The 17,736-nt window shown below is 29.4% G+C and overlaps 1 protein-coding gene across 1 annotated transcript; it reads right to left on the bottom strand.

The window, feature by feature from the left end:
- Positions 1-14,192: 14,192 nt before the first annotated feature.
- LOC137833023 (uncharacterized) lies at positions 14,193-16,382 on the bottom strand. The gene is made up of 5 exons (XM_068641417.1): positions 16,267-16,382; positions 15,529-16,182; positions 15,209-15,444; positions 14,965-15,132; positions 14,193-14,886 (listed from the first exon to the last, which is right to left on the bottom strand). The coding sequence occupies exons 2-5, from the start codon at positions 16,000-16,002 to the stop codon at positions 14,778-14,780; spliced, it is 987 nt and encodes a 328-aa protein (XP_068497518.1). The 5' UTR covers positions 16,003-16,182; positions 16,267-16,382; the 3' UTR covers positions 14,193-14,777.
- Between the last annotated feature and the right edge of the window lie 1,354 nt (positions 16,383-17,736).

Raw genomic sequence — 17,736 nt, 5'->3', positions numbered from 1 at the left:
ACTACTCAAAATACTAACTCTGTCAAAACAAACTTCGTCACCAAACTAAAAGTGAATAATGACAGATTAGAGGGAAATTTAGAAGAGAACCAAGACCAAACCTGCAATTGAACCAAAGAAAAGATCTCATAATAATCCAAAACTTCACCTTTAAAAATAATCTTATTCCTATGACTCCAAATTTCACTAACCACCGCAATCCAAATATTCTACGTCCCCTAAAAGAGTATTTGGAAACATATATATTGTACTTAGTAAATTCAGAAAAAACTAACAATGATAAGAATTTTGTTATGTTTAATTTGATGGTTCTCGTACTATGCACGAACATGTCATTGAAATGACTAATATTGCGGCAAGACTTAAGTCTATTGGATCTGGTACTCTTTATGATGGATTATATAGATTGAATCTCGATAAACTATATGCTGAAACTCTTATGACCTCGCATCATAATGTTGTCACTAAACGAAGTTTGGTGAATGAATGTTCTGCTTTCTTGTGGCACAAACGTTTGGGACATATTTCCAAGGAAAGAATGGAGAGATTGGTAAAGTATGAAATACTTCCAAGTTTGAATTTTACTGATCTGAATGTATGTGTGGATTGTATTAAAGGCAAACAAACAAAACACACAAAGAAGGGAGCCACAAGAAGTACTCAGCTTCTTGAAATTATACACACTCATATATGTGGATCTTTTGATGCAAATTCTTTCAATAAAGAAAGGTATTTTATCACCTTCAATGGTGATTTTTCACGTTATGGTTATGTCTATTTACTGCATGAAAAATCGCAAGCGGTGAATGCCTTGGAAGTTTATATAAATGAAGTGGAAAGGCAATTAGACAGAAAGGTGAAAATTGTCAGGTCAGATAGAGGTGGTGAATATTATGGAAAATATGATGAAAGTGGACAACACCCTGGTCCATTTGCTAAGTTCCTTGAGAGACGTGGTATTTGTGCTCAATACACAATGCCAGGTACACCACAACAAAATGGTGTTTCAGAAAGGCGTAAACGAACCTTAATGGATATGGTTAAGAGCATGTTAAGTAAGTCAACTGTACCTGTTTCATTGTGGATGTATGCTTTAAAAACTGCCATGTATCTGTTGAACAGGGTTCCTAATAAGGCAGTTCAAAAGACACCTTTTGAATTGTGGACAGGAAGGAAACCCAGTTTGAGACACCTGTATGTTTGGGGATGTCAGGCAGAAGTTAGAATATACAATCCGCAAGAGAAGAAATTGGATGCAAGAACAATCAGTGGATATTTCATTGGTTATCCAGCAAAGTCAAAAGGGTATATGTTTTACTGTCCTACCCATAACACAAGAATTGTTGAATCTGGAAATGCACGGTTCATTGAAAATGGTGAAACCAGTGGGAGTAATACTTCACAAAATGTGGAGATTAAGGAAGTTAGAGTACAAGTTCCTTTAACTAGTACCTTTACTTCAAGTATTGTTGTTTCTAATGTAGTTGAGTCACTCAACGATGAAGAAGAACAACAAATTAATGATCATGAAGAAAACAATGAACTTGTAGTAGAACAACCACAAGAAATAGTATTAAGAAGATCTCAAAGAGAAAGAAAGTCTGCTGTTTCGAATGATTATGTGGTTTATCTACAAGAGTCAGAAAATGACTTAAGTATTGATAATGATCCAGTTTCATTTTTAGACGCCATCAATGATGATAATTCTGATAATGGTTAGATGCTATGAAAGATGAGCTTAAATCAATGGCATAGAATGATGTATGGGGCCTTATAGAATTGCCAGAAGGATGCAAGAGAGTCGGGTGTAAATGGGTCTTTAAGACTATATGTGACTCTCATGGCAACTAATGATCTTGGTCTATTAAGTGAGACTAAGAAGTTTCTCTCTAATAACTTTGAGATAAAAGATATGGGTGAGGCATACTATGTGATAGGAATTGAAATATTCCGTGACAGATCACAAGGACTGTTAGGTTTGTCTCAGAAAGCATATATTAATAAAGTTTTAGAGAGATTCAGAATGGATAAATGTTCGACATCTCCTGTTCCAATACAGAAAGGAGACAAATTTAGTCTCATGCAATGTCCAAAGAATGACTTGGAACGAAAACAAATGGAGAATATACCTTATGCATCTATTGTTGGGAGTTTAATGTATGCTCAAAACTTGTACACGACCAGATATTAGTTTTGCAGTTGGTATGCTTGGTAGATACCAGAGTAATCCAGGATTGGATCATTGGAAAGCTGCAAAGAAAGTTTTAAGATACTTGCAAGGAACGAAGGATCACATGCTTACTTATAAAAGATCTGATCACCTTGAGGTGATTGGATATACAGATTCAGATTTTGCTGACTGTGTGGATACACGAAAGTCTACATTTGGTTATGTGTATCTTTTAGCCGGAGGAGCGATTTCATGGAAAAGTGCGAAGCAGTCAGTCATCGCTGTGTCCACTATGGAGGCTGAATTTGTGGCATGCTTTGAGGCCACAGTTCAGGCTAATTGGTTGCGGAATTTTATTTCAGGACTTGGAATTGTTGACAGTATTGCCAAGCCTCTGAAAATTTATTGTGATAACTCCGCAACAGTCTTCTTTTCTAAAAACGACAAGTATTCCAAAGGTGCTAAACATATGGAATTGAAATACTTTGCCATTAAAGAAGAAGTTCAGAAACATAAAGTGTTAATAGAACATATTAGCACTGATCTTATGATTGTTGACCCTTTAACAAAAGAGTTACCGCCCAAAACATTTACTGGTCATGTTGTAAATATGGGCATTATGTCTACTAGTGAATTATGAATGTTGTTAATGCTTATTTGACACTCTGAGCTCATTGATAAATAAAGTTTCTGAAATTTATGTTGTTTTCTACTTTATGTATATGCATGCAAATTATGTTATTATGGTGTGGAAAACAAATTATGTTGTTATTGATGACAATGATATTATGTTTGAACCTATTATGAATTTCTCATTATAAAGTCATATTAAGGAGAAAGAATGATATAGTAGTACATGGAAGGAAATGTGTTGATTCAAATGACATGTAACCGCCATGACTCTTATTATTTATGTATTCTTGATTATGAATAATGATAGAACCAATTTATGTAAGGCCTTTTAAATGCGCATTTATGTAATTATTAAATCATGAAAGTATTATAACTCATATGAGTCAAGTGGGAGAATGTAAGAAATTATGTAAATTAATTTCTATAAAGTGACTCACATGACTTAGAGTTTGGGCTTTGGGCCCGAATATGATTTAATAATAATAATAGAATTAAAGGCCCATTGGTTAATGTGAGAAATATATATCTGATGATATACCTAATGGAAAACCTACATCTGATGGAGATTGGGTACTAAAGGCTATAGGGTTCTGTCTCAGCAAATAATAGTTGTCTCACTATTAACCATCACGAAAGTGTGTGACAAGAACGGAATTGCTAAGAGATAGATTGAGATAAAGGAGATAAAGTAATTGCTCAAGTAGGATCACTCATGGATCAAGGTAAGTGCCTATTCATTATTGATTATATGATTGTGTGAGAATCATGATATGAAAGATCTATATTTGAACATTATTGTATGTGTTCAGTTTTACGTTTATTCATGTTTTGATTTACATACCCAAATCCAAACACCCTCACTTTCTTCACACTTTCCTCACACATCCACTCCCTCAAATCCTCACACATCCCCTCCCTAATCCAAACATAGCCTTAATGTAATAAGAAGTTGTGTAGTGATGTTGATAGTTCTTTCACGCGTCTTAGTGGGACAGAGTTAAAAGTTGACATATATGCAAAGCAATTCTGAGTATATAAAGTTGTGACATGGTCACATCCTATTCAAGCACGTACGATTCACAATTTATCTTAGTATAATTCAAAACATATTAATGTATTCATATTATTAAAAAGACGCTAAACATCTTTGAAAAAAATTCTAACACCTTCATGATGAAATCTCTTTTTCTTATAGCTAAAGAATAAGTTGTCATCCACAAACTATATTCAATTCATGAAGTAACGAATTATATCCCAAATCAATCTTCCAAGCAAAACAACTTTATATCTCTTACCTTACTTGTCATCGAGTTGATACCTCTCGTATTACAACACATAAAAAAAAAAACATAAAAATAAGCAAACATATAAATTAAATATATTAAAAACAAGATAACAATTGGGTCATGTCCCCTACGATTGGACCTCATCCAGACCCAAGAAGTAAGTACTATGTATGGCTACCCGTAAAAAACTAATAAAAAAAACTTTTGGAGATATGATTTGGAGTTCTTAAAAGTAAAAATTGGTCATAATTTTTTTTTCCATTTAATTCATAAATAAAAATATTAAGAGAAATGAATCAATCCAACTCATGTCTCAATATAACTGACCTAATCCAAATCCAAAAAATAGACACTAGAACTATAAAAAAAAACTAATTAAAAAGTCTTTTAGAAACACAATTTTATTTTTAAAAGTACAATTAGGTCACAATTTTTTCAGACTAATATAATATTTCAGAATAATCTCAATGTCACACATAATTCAGTTTTATTTGTATAATGTAAAATTGACCGAAACCATAAACATTGAGTTTAGATTATACTAAAATCTCTTCAATTACTACTAAACATATCTATTCTTTTGTGAAAAAAAAAAATCGAAACTACAAGAAAAGGTTAAAACGTCGTGTATTTTATACAATTATTTAGGATCCCTATGTGTTCATGGTTAGTTGGTCCTACACCAAACAAAAATACGATAGAGAATTAGTAACACTTTCTACAATTATTTTAAAGACAAGAAGAAAAAAATAATAACAATTATTTAAGAAGTATATTATAATTAATATTTTTATTTAAATGTAAGCATGAAAAAGAAACACTAATGGTTTGTGCGCACCACTGATGTGATAAATGTGGTGTATAATTGTTGTTAAATTTTGATTAAATTAAATGAATTAATAATAATTAAAGTGGGTAAAAATTGTGGGTAAATTCCCAATCTAGCACCATTTACACTTTTATTTCTCTAACTAGCACCCTTTTGTTTTTATTTCCCTATCTAGCACTCTTTTGTTTTTATTTCCCTATCTAGCACCTTTTTATTTTTTTACTTTCCTATCTAGCACCATTTCAAAAATAAATTAAAAAATAATAAATTAATTTTTTTTGATAATTTTAATTCTGAATGCATTAAAAAATAAATATTTTTAATGTTTAAAATAGTTAGAAATATAATTAATGAATAAAGAAATGTGTTTTTACAAAATAAAAATAAAAAAGTAATAAATTTAAAATGTTTAGTTTAAAAATTATTTTTTAAGAATGAATAAAATAAAAAATTAAACTCTATAACAACATAAAAGTTGAATATATAAACATAAATTAGTATTTATTTTTATTATTATTATTGATGATGTAATTATGTTAATTTCAAGTAAAAAATACAGGACATAATTATAAAAAAACAAAGTTAAATAAGGAATGATATGGACATAAAAGAACAACATGATCGGAAAAAATGTTCATATTGTCAAACACCAAGACACACATAAACAATATGTCCCAAGGATTGTGCATTTCTCGTCATTAATTATGTTTCATTTCACACAAACTATTTAATGTATCATTGAAGAAAATATTAAATGAATTATCATCTTTCATTTATTTTCATTTTTATGATCAACATATACTTATTTAGTATCGCCTTATATCTCTTATATTTATCTTATTTAGATTTATTTTTATATATTTTATCTTTATCTTAATTTGTTTTGCCTTTATTTTATATCTTTTATGTTTTTAGTTATTATTTTTTTTCTACCATTATTTTTTTTTATTGTTGTCGTTTTTATATTCTAGACTTATTTTCTTTTTTCATTTTTTGCTTCTCATTTTTAAGCATTAAGTGTAACATTTGCATTAGTTTATTTTTTAGGATTTTACATTTAGGATAGACACTTCAATATTACTTGTGTATCCACTATTAATTAATACTAATTGCTTTGGTTTTTTTGTAATTATGTCATGTATTTTTTACTTGAAATTAATATGATTACATCATCAATAATAATAAAAATAAATAGTAATTTATGTTTATAGATTCAACTTTTATATAGTTGTAGGGTTTAATTTTTTATTTTCTTTATTTTAAAAAAAAATTAAACTAAACATTTTATTTTATTTTATAAAAACTCATTTATTTATTCATTAATTATATTTCTAACTATTTTAAACATTAAAAATATTTATTTTTTAATGCATTCAAAATTAAAATTATCAATAAATAAATAAATTATTATTTATTTATTTATTTTTGAAATGGTGCTAGATAGGGAAATAAAAAATAAAAGGGTGCTAGATAGAGAAATAAAAACAAAAAGGGTGCTAGATAGGGAAATAAAAACAAAAGGGTGCTAGTTAGGGAAATAAAAGTCTAAATGGTGCTAGATAGGGAATTTACCCAAAAATTGTTTGTATTGTTATGAACGAATATTTTATTTTGATTATATAAGGATTAATGAATAATAAGGATAGAGAGATTAAGCGTAAATTGTGAATATAAACTAAGTAAACCGTCTATTAATTTTTTATGACATACCATAATTTAAGTTCATAACATAATTTTTAAATATATTTTTTTTTAGGATTAAGTTTATAACATTAAAATCTAGACTACTTCATTTTTTTTTCAATTTATTATTTAAAAGTTTTCAATTACTTTTTTATACGAAATATAGATCAAACCAACTAAAATTAAAAATGAGTTAGTTCAGTTTATAACATTTAAATCTGGGCTATTTAAATATTATGACTATCTTATCACTATTTAATTTGTTATATACATTATATCTTTTATAATTTTCATTAGAAATATTTAAATGTGGAAAAAAAGTTTTAATGTAAAAGTATTCTTTAGATGTTTTATCAAGTTATCTAGTTTTGATTAACAAATAATATTATTAATATATTACCGTTATCTAATTTATATAACTTTGCTGATATTAATTTATATACAAATATCCCTCATAATTTTTATTTGACATATTGTATGGTAAATATTTATATTTATATTTACTGTAACATATAAATTTAAAACTATTAATTATAACTTTAAAATTTTATAAAATATTTTAATTGTATAAAAAATAACTATACAAATAAAATATAACTTCTAAACAATATTTTTTTCGTACTAAAGGTTATTAATTTTGAAAGTAAGATTTTGTAACTTATTAAGTTATGATGTTTAATCAAAGATTTTTGCATGACTAAATTGATGATTTTAATGTTTAATTTTAACTATTGTTTAAACCCTAAACAATATTGTACTTTATTGCATGAAAAAATATTATACAAATAAAATATAGTTTTTTAAACAATCTTCTTGGTAATTTCCATCATCAATTTTCAAATAAACATGATTTTAATGTGAAAAATTGTCTTTTTAAACTTAATATTATTAATATCTTATTTAGTTTATTATATTTAAATTTTATCTTTTATAATTTTCATTATAAATATTTAAATGAGAATAATAATTTTAATGGAAATGTAGCCTTTTAAATACTTTATCTATGTGAACATATAATATTATTAATATCTTACCGTTACCTAATCTATTATCTAGTTTATAATCTCCATCCTCAATTTTTAAAGAATTTCACATAATCTTAATAAAAAAAATAGTAATCCTCTAAGCATAATATTATTAAAATGTTATAGTGATCTATTTTATTTTCTTTATGTTATTAAGTGTAATATTATTTTCTTGTTACATAAATTTATCTTATTGAGAGTAACATTATTTACATTTTATGATAATTTATTTTATTTTTTATATAAATTTATGTTATTAAGCCGTAATATTATTTATATTTTATAGTGATTTATTCATTTTCTTGTTAGCTAAATTTAGGTTTTTGGACGTAATATTAATTTTTATGGTGATTTATTCTATTTTCTTATTATATAAATTTAAGTTATTAAGCGCAATATTATTTATATTTTATTTTATTTTATTTTTAATTAGATAAATTTATTTTATTAAGTGTAATATTATCTATATAAATACATATGTGAAAAGCAAAATCTTTCAACAACCATAGAGGAGACATAGAGAAGAGAGGAAATTGAGGAATGGTGTCTTTTTGCTTTGGAAATATTACCTATCTTCAAAGTCTGCAACCAATGTCAATGTTTTTCCAATAAAATTTTAAAATAATTTAATATAAATTAATTTTTTTAAAATATAATTAAAATAAAATTTATTATTAAAACATACATTAATAAATATTAAATTATCTCATTTTATGCATTATTTAGTTATTTATTTATTATAATATAAGAATAATATTAGTGAAAAACAAAAAGTATAGTTATATATAAAATTATCATTTATATTTATAATTTAGTTAACTCTATAAACATAAAAATAATAAAAAGTTTAGAAGTGTGTTATTTTATATTTTAATATAATGAAAAATAATTTAAAATTATTAGCATAATTTAATTTATCATTTTAATATTTTTTAATTTTTATTATAAAAAAACATAAATATTAAAATGATAATATATAAAAGATATAAGCTATTATCTTTTAAATTACAGTAATTTTTTTTTGTCAAATCTTCTCATTTATAAATGAATTACTTACATATTACATAAAACTGTGTGCAGTTCTTCTCTGAATCGTTTATCTGGGGAAATTCCAAAGCACCTAGGAAATTTTACGTCTCTTACATCCCTGTATGTTCCAAGTTTTAATTCAATTCATTCCTATATTACTTCATATTAAATACTCTTATCATGTTTATTGAAATCCTAAACCCTATTAGGTATACTTTGAAGGTGTTATTGTGGTAGTATGTTGTTTATCATTCTTCAGTTGTCTCTTTAGTTGTCTTGTCTCCAATTAGGATGCTTGAAGCAAACCAATTTTCTGGTGTTGTTCCACTGGAGCTTGAGAAACTAATTAACTTGCGGACATTGTAGGACATTAATTCCTTTTATTGTTTTCATTTTTTAATATTATTATTACTTTGTCTTAAGATATCATGTTTTCTTATGATTTTTTTTTCTGCAATTTTAACATTGAAGGGTTTTGTCATCCAATCAATTTGACTAGGAACTTACCACTTACATTGGCTGGACTACAAAATTTGACTGACTTGTGAGCTTTGATATTTAACCTTCTTCTTAATTATAACCCAACTACTTAACTCATACACTGCATCTCATGCATACAATTCATTATCGCACTCCAGTAGTGTAAGGATTGAGAAAAATAATCTTAGATTAGAAGTGGTAAAATTAAAATGACACCTGGATATTTTATTATTAAATTTAAAAGAGCATATAAATATAAATTTTGTTATTCAGGTTTCATTTTTAAAAAAATCACCATCTCTCTAGAAAGTTATTTTCCTTTCCTCCCCCTTCTCTCTAAGATTCTGACTTCCTCGCTCACCAGTTCGACGATCAGAGTCCACCATCAGACTCCTGACAATAAATACTACAAGACTGCCCGATCAAAATCTCTGATAGAGTAAGTTCATTTTTGCTCTTCTATTTGAGTCAAATTTTGAACTTGTTAGGTTGTTTTTGTCTTTGCTTTGCATGTGACCCTTTTAGTTTTAGGGTTAATCTCTGTTAGCTCAGGGTCCTAATGATATAGTTAGATTCTTGATTAGGACTCTGTGGTGCAGGTTAAGTTACCTTTGAGTTCTTGGTGGTTTTGGAGCTCTTAGTGAATATCTACTAAATTTCAAGTAAGGGAAGCTAGCCTTAACTTCTAATAGAACACTAGGCTAGAAGATCTGGATGTGCGGGGTGACGTGGTCACCAGTCTCAAACTTTCTTCCAAGATTGTTTGTTTTCAATATATTAGAAATTGACTGAGATTTAAATGTGAAATTTGATATATGGTTGTTGTTATACACTTTTAATGTTGTTGAGTATTAGATTGTTTGATGTGGATTGAGATAAATTTTCAGCTATAACATGGACTTTGTTATTTCCTGGGTGCTCTCTGGTGTTATTTAGATCAAACTAAACTATTTTCGTTCAATCCAAAATTCCTGGGTGCTCTCTGGTGTAATTTAGATCAAACTAAACTATTTTCGTTTAATCCAAAATTCCTAGGTTCTCTCTGGTGTAATTTAGATCAAACTAAACTATTTTCATTCAATCCAAAATTTCTAGGTGCTCTCTGGTGAAAGTGATCAAACTAAACTATTTTCGTTCAATCCAAAATTTCTGGGTGCTCTCTGGTGTAATTTAGATCAAACTAAACTATTTTCGTTCAATCCAAAAGTACTGGATGCACTCTGGTGTCATTTAGCTCACACTAAAATATTTTCGATCAATCCAATTATATATACATATATATATATATTACTATTATTATTATTTTAGCATAGTTTATTTTGAATTATTATTGTTAAATAAATTTTTGGATATATTTGAATTGTTTAGAAAAGTTTAAATTATGATAAGGTTGAATGGTGCATTGATTGTGTTACATGAGATATGGAATGATGTGAAAGTGTGATCAAGACATATTATTTCCAGGAAAGGAAATACCGTGTTGAGATTGTTGTTAGGGTGTATTGATCTGTCAGGCCCGTAATGAGACATCCTGACTCTACTGATATAATGGAATCACATAGATGAAGTTATTCAGTTGGTGAGAGTCGATGGAGGTTCATATGACTTTGTCTGGGGTTTGAAATATAATCTGGTCTTTCAGGTCATATGAATTTACCCTGTCATACGAGATTATGAGATATTGAGATGTTTATGCGCATGGTTGTGTGGATTCACAACTAGTAGTATGACAGGTGCAAGTCTCAGGATTCTAATTTCAATACACGAGTCTTCCGGAAGTAGAGTCAAGTGTCTATGTTATATGAGTTAGTGGAAGTCTGACATGTGAAAGATGGATATTGAATTTTAATAGACACTTGATGATGTGAAAATTTGTATGAGACTTGACGATTTATGTTTATTAATTTCAAATTGAGATTTTATAGAATTTTGTTTTATATAGCTAGCTTATCCTGTTATTTGTTTGTGTTGTTTCTATATCTGTGATGATCGTGTATTTACACGGGAGCAAATGATGTTACAGGTGATAAAACTCTCCTCAGTGAGAAGCTGGAAGATGAAATTATTTTATTTGAAATTTGACTATTTGTTTTAGATTTATGTAGATACTTAAAGTCTTATGAAGAGAAATATGTTTTGAAATATTTTAAGAAAGGATTGTGGACATATTTGTATTATGTTTATATATTCATTTTAATAATTTATACAAATCTAAGTTTTTAGATGTGGGAAAATATAGAGATGTTACAAGTAGAATAAATAATAACAATTTTATTGGAACAATACCTAGTTTCATATAGAGTTGGCAACTTCTCCACCAAATATCTCTCTCTTGAAGAACTTAGTTATGCTGTGAGTATATCTTTCTTTTAGTCCTACGAATCATGGTTAGTCTGAAATTTAACGCAACTCAATTTTGTGTTATAAGGGTTCCAAGGAGTTGTAACTTATTTGGTGTTATACCTTCATTGTGCACTAGAAGATGGTGTTTTGGGAGTAGTTACGAAAAATTGATCTCTCTCCTTAAGTTGGCAGGCTGATCCATGTCCAGGTTCATAACTTAACCTCCCTCGAAAATGCTAGAGGAATGTCTTGTACTAAATATGATATTATGTTTCACCTTTCACCATACTTATAATATGAGGTCAAATATAAATTTTAATGGGGCAAATTTTTTTATGTTAACATATAAAATATAAATTTTTGTGGGACCAATTACTCATAGCCCATAATGCGCATCCACCCCTATCTAGCGTACTAATCCAAGGTCTGAGTTAGAAAAAACACACATATATATATATATATATATATATATACCCGTGCAATAACTAGCCCTGTGCTTAAATGACTATATAATTATACATAATAAAATAAAAATAAATAAAATAAATATTAATTTTGTATAAGGGTAAGAATTCTGAAATGCGATAGGTTTGTTAGAACACTCAAATATTATTTTATCTCCTTCCCGAAAAGAATGAATTTGGCAGAAGTTCTTCCAGTCATATCTAATCTTCACACTTTTTGCAGGTAAAAGTCTCCACGAAACCTTGCATTGAACATCTATTATAAGCCCATGAAGAACAACTTTTTTGAATTTGTCTCTACGAATGTATTTGGCAAAAGGAGTAGGTAGATACTTCAAGAAAATAAAACGATGTGTAAACAACTTAATATACAAAATAAGGATTGAAATATTAAAAAAGACAAAAGTAAAATGTCACTATAGAACTTGATTGGGTCTGATGAAGAGACAATGTTATAGAGAAATGTGAAAAGGACCATTGGTGAGTGGTTGATGACGTTGAGCTTCAGCAAAATACTTAGATACCAACATTTGAGAAGCCTCTACCATGTACAAAGTAATATGAAAACAGTTATATATCACACCAACGTATCAGAAAAATACACAGTGTTCCCCCTTAAGATCATAAAAATACACAATGTTCCCCCTTAAGCAAATCCATGTTGTACATTACAACATGGGTGTTCCCCTTATTATCTCCCAGCAACCAGTGCTCACCAAGTTCATTTTGAAATTCTATAGCAAATGCGCGATCAATATTACCATACTGTTATTTAAAAATCAAAATAAAAATTGTAAGAAACTCATTGAACTGTAGAAAATCAAATATAAAAGCACAACCATGAAAACACATACATCATCCTTAACACTCATTGTCTAGAACATGCCTTTGGTATCCAGTCCGACAATCTCCTCAACACTTGCTGTTATTATCTTCATACTAAATGAAAGGAAGAAATGAAGAGAAGAATATGAAAAGACTTACAACACAAACAATGAAATAGGATTTTGGATATACAATAATCTCATAAACCACACCTACCTATAAATAGCATATTAATATTCAAAATGTGAGACGTTTGGCTTTTCTAAACCGCCATCATCAATTCTGACGTTTCACTCAATTAATATTAATTTAATATTTAATATTTTTTACATTTTTAAATATTAATATAGTAATATATACATAGTAATATATATATATATATATATATATATAAGTATAAGGAACTCATTGAACTGTGAAAAATCAAATATAAAGGCATAAACCATAAAAACACATACATCACCCTTAACACTCATTGTCCAGAACATGTCTTTGGTATCCAGTCCGACAATCTCGTCAACAGTTGTCATTATTGTCTTCATAGTAAATGAAAGGAAAAAATGAAGAGAAGAATATGAAATGACTTATAGCGCAAACAATGAAATAGGATTATGGGTATATAATAATCTCAGAAACCACACCTGTAAATAGCATTTCAAAATGTGAGACGTTTGACTTTCCCAAACTGCAACCATCAATTCTAGTGTTTCACTCAAAGCATTTCAAAATTAATTAATATATAAGTATAAGTAAATATAATAAATATATATATTAATATATTTTCTAATTAATATTCTTTTAATATTTATAAAATAAAATAATATATAATATATAATATATTAATATATTGATTAGTATTAATTTATATATATATAAAGATTTATATGTAGATAAATATTAAATAAATATTTATATATACATAAATATAAATATATATTAAAAAACATATATATATATATATATATTAACATTTTAATGAAAAGTTAGAGTGAATTAATAATGCACTAGTGCAGATAAGTTAAACAAATGCGGCTATTTTAAATTTACAAATGCGGTCATAGAACCGCATTTGATCAACACGCATTTGTAAATCTGGAATTTACAAATGCGGTCCTATGACCGCATTCATAAATCACATTTACAAATGCGGTCATTTTAGATAACCGCATTTGTATATTATTCTGAATTAGGGAGTGGGTTTGGGGTTTAGGATTTATGAATGCGGTCTTGGTAAAAACCGCATTCATAAATCACTATTTACAAATGCGGTCATTTACTAAGACCGCATTTGTAAATGCGAATTCACTATTTACAAATGCGGTCTTGGTAAATGACCGCATTTGTAAATAGTGTTTTTTTTTTTTGGTACATCCTGTTTTGTGCAGAAACCATATTTAAATAACCTGCATAATGATTAAACCCAGCCAGACAAATACAAAAATGTAGTAACCAATTGAAATCATCAAAATGTACATTTACAAGTGATCAAATTACATATAATAAAACCACTAATGTTGTTTACTTATGCTAGAGTTATAAAAATTAATGAAGTATGTGGACCAAGAATCTCTAACATATGAAATGCCTTCCTCACTCATTGGTGTTTCTTCTGTGAATAACTGCATTGCAAAGTTGACATAAATTAGTTTCTAGATATATATATGTTCAAGAATTATAAAAATGATTTAACATATACCTCCTTCCAACCAGTTTTAACACCTAGTCTTATAATGGTAATCATCCATTGCATAATGTAATAGCCACACTCATAGCTTCCTGGTTGTTTATTACACTATATAATTCAATAAAAAGTAATATGTTAGTATATTGATAAACAATGATAATAGAGAAAGAAAAAAATTACAAACCTTTACTCTTATGTAGTTCAAATTATTTGAACTGGATCGACCTTTTAGGATGTTATATCCACGCCATGAACTGGTTAATACAAAAAACCTCGTTAGTAGATGGTTAATTAGTAACATATACAAAGTTAAGTTTATACTATACTTACGTATCAATGATATCCTTAAATTTTGTGGGCATCTTCTTGTGTAGGGAACAGAACCACACAGCAGTCTTATCAACCATTGATAAGACAAGTAACTGCCAATGATGCCTATATGATCATTGAAAAGAGTTAGTAAATATTTAAAACATGAAATAATAATAATTGATGACATATAATTAAACTTACTCATTAATGTAAGGGCATAAATAAATTTGTTTTCCCTCTTTTTCCAGGATGTTAGTGATGTATGCTTGAGTCTCAGTTGAGTTTGGTCCAACGGGATTAGTATATGCAGGATCTACGAATCCATACATATTTTCCTTCCCCTCAGTGATACAGACTCTATGCAAAAACCTACAAGTTTTTAGTTAAAGCATAATCAATAATAATTTAACATAAAGTAAATTGAATAATAGGTAAAGATACTTACATCATAAAAAATTGAATTATACTTATATTGAGCTCCTGGTTCCCAGATATAAATTCTGATAAATCTGTGTTGTAAATCATCAGTGGCAGTTCAGTGTTGATTTGAAAAAATGTATTATCCCACGGAACTGGAAAAGGATCATTGCCAATCTGACTAGCAATGAGACGTAGGGAAGCCATAGGATCGTCAACTGGAACCTCACGCTTCTTTTTCGGAGTTGGTGGCTGAAAAGGTTCCTACAAGATAAACAACATTTGTATTAAATTATATGTAATATATAAATATAAATAAAAAATAATATAATGAAACGAAATTATTACATGAGGTTCGGGCATAGATCGAATGAGCTCTCTGGGCCAGGCAACGAATGTCTGAAATGCATCGGCCACAGTGGTTACCTCATCTGAAGGTAGTGGAACACGAGCATCAGGAAATCGTACTTTTTCAACAGTTACCTTCGCCACATCAGGGGAGAGAGGAACGTTATGTAAGGTGGTGGCGTTTTTATAGACTTTTCCAAGTGCCACCACCCGAGGAAGTTTGCCGCCCACTACCAGTAGCTCACAATCCTCTGTCTGCCCATTGATATCATCCCCTGATGTTGGAGGAGCCGCACAACTCCCCTTTGTGCTCTTGGGAGTGGGACTAACAAGGGGTTCAATCGGCTCAGCACAAACTTGTTGCGATAGAAACTCTTGTCGCATTCGATCATTCTCCTTTTTCATCTGCAGCCACATCAAATCAGTCTCCTTTCTCATCTCCTCCATTATTTCTTCACGTAACTTAGTCTTCATTTGAGTTTCCTTCTTGGAGGAGGAGGATGGCTGTCGTTCTGAAACTCCAAAAAAAAGTTTAATTCCGACCCCTTGTCCAGCGGCACGAACACGACCAGAGTGTTCAGGTCGTCCAATTGCTTCAACCAGGATATCGTGACGACCTTCAGCAACAAATGTACCGTCGGATTCCAAGGAATCCTGCAAGAGTACACAAAAATCATATTTTCAATCATTAATATAATTAATGCTTTAAAAAAATTGAAAATAACAAAAATAACTTACAATTTTTTCGATTATAACCCCGGATTGCTCGGAACTTGGTGCACCGGACTTTTTAATTCGGGCCCTCTTCCATTTTTCATGGCGAAAAGGTGGTGGAGGAGAAGTGACCCCTGTTTCCACATTCTCATAATACGTCCCCTGTTGAGATTTCTCCTTTTCCACCATCAGTGTTTGCTCAAGTTTTCTATACCCCGAACGAGACATAACGTGCGGGGTAAGATTCTTCAAAGCTATCTCTTGAGCTTTCTTCCGACGATCCTGTCATAATTGAAATAAACAAACTGAAGTAAATAAGATAAACTTATTAATGTTATATAAACAAAAAAGTTACTTCACTTACCATCCAAGCCTCATTTTCACGGCTTTCTCTAAAAAGACGCCATGTCTCTTCATCAATATGTTGGTACTTTAAACATGGATTTTTGTCTTTAAGGTCGCCAAAAATGTATCTCGAAGTCAGTCTTGACTTAAAGGTACGAAATTTAAGTGCGATATTGGATAATATCTTTGATCGAAGCGGTTCCACATCAGGAATGTCAAAGTTTGCCTGGAAAATAACATCATCAAATTAAAATTAATTAATCAATATTAAAAAGCATTATATGATAACAATAATAATGTAAAGCTTACCAGAACATCCTCCCATAGCATGTTCCGATCAACCTCTGAAACCTCATCCCATGAATTAATCAAAATGGAGAGCCTTTCACGAGAAACAACTCCAAGATAGCTCATAAACTCATCTGCCTTAGGACCAAAAGCCACTCCAGTGTTGACGTTAATGTCAACATGTGTCTTCTCACCAGCAGCACGTCTCAATGCAAGACGCTTCAATCTAGTAGGTCCTCTACTACCTCCCCCAGATCGAGGTCTAACTGGAGTCTGGTCGTCATCCATGTCTCTGTTAAAAAAATTAGGTAACAAACATTAGTTAATGTGCATCGAATTAAAATCATATAAAAATAATACATAAAATTATAATGTTTATTTACATGTTGCATGTGGGTTGAATGTTTATATGTAAATTCCTTCACTGTGGTCTTTACGGGTTGCATGTACATCATCAAGTACATCGTCATCTTTATTAGTTATCATTGGTGTGAATGAACGAGTTTCGCCATATTCAATATCATCTATGGCTTCCCCTTGTTTTTTCCCGTGTAAAACGACATACCAATGTTCTGACGTAGGATCTTTCACATAGAAAACCTGAGATGCTTGTTGAACCATTATAAATGGCTCATCTCGATACCCTATCTTTCGAAAGTCCACTAGTGTGAATCCTGATTCATCAATTTTAACCCCATTTTTATTATCAACCCATTTACACTTGAAAACTGGAACGGAAAACTTAGTGTAGTCAATCTCCCATATCTCTTCTATAAACCCATAGTATGCCATTGATCCAAGTACTGGATTTGTATCTTTCGAAGTCGAAAACTGCATTGACTCGGCTTCAAGAGTAACACC

This window comes from Phaseolus vulgaris, chromosome 6 (assembly GCF_000499845.2).
Source record: "Phaseolus vulgaris cultivar G19833 chromosome 6, P. vulgaris v2.0, whole genome shotgun sequence".
Classification (NCBI taxonomy): domain Eukaryota; kingdom Viridiplantae; phylum Streptophyta; class Magnoliopsida; order Fabales; family Fabaceae; genus Phaseolus; species Phaseolus vulgaris.
The sequence above is the reverse complement of the archived record's forward strand: the minus strand, read 5'-3'. Positions and strand labels throughout refer to the sequence as shown.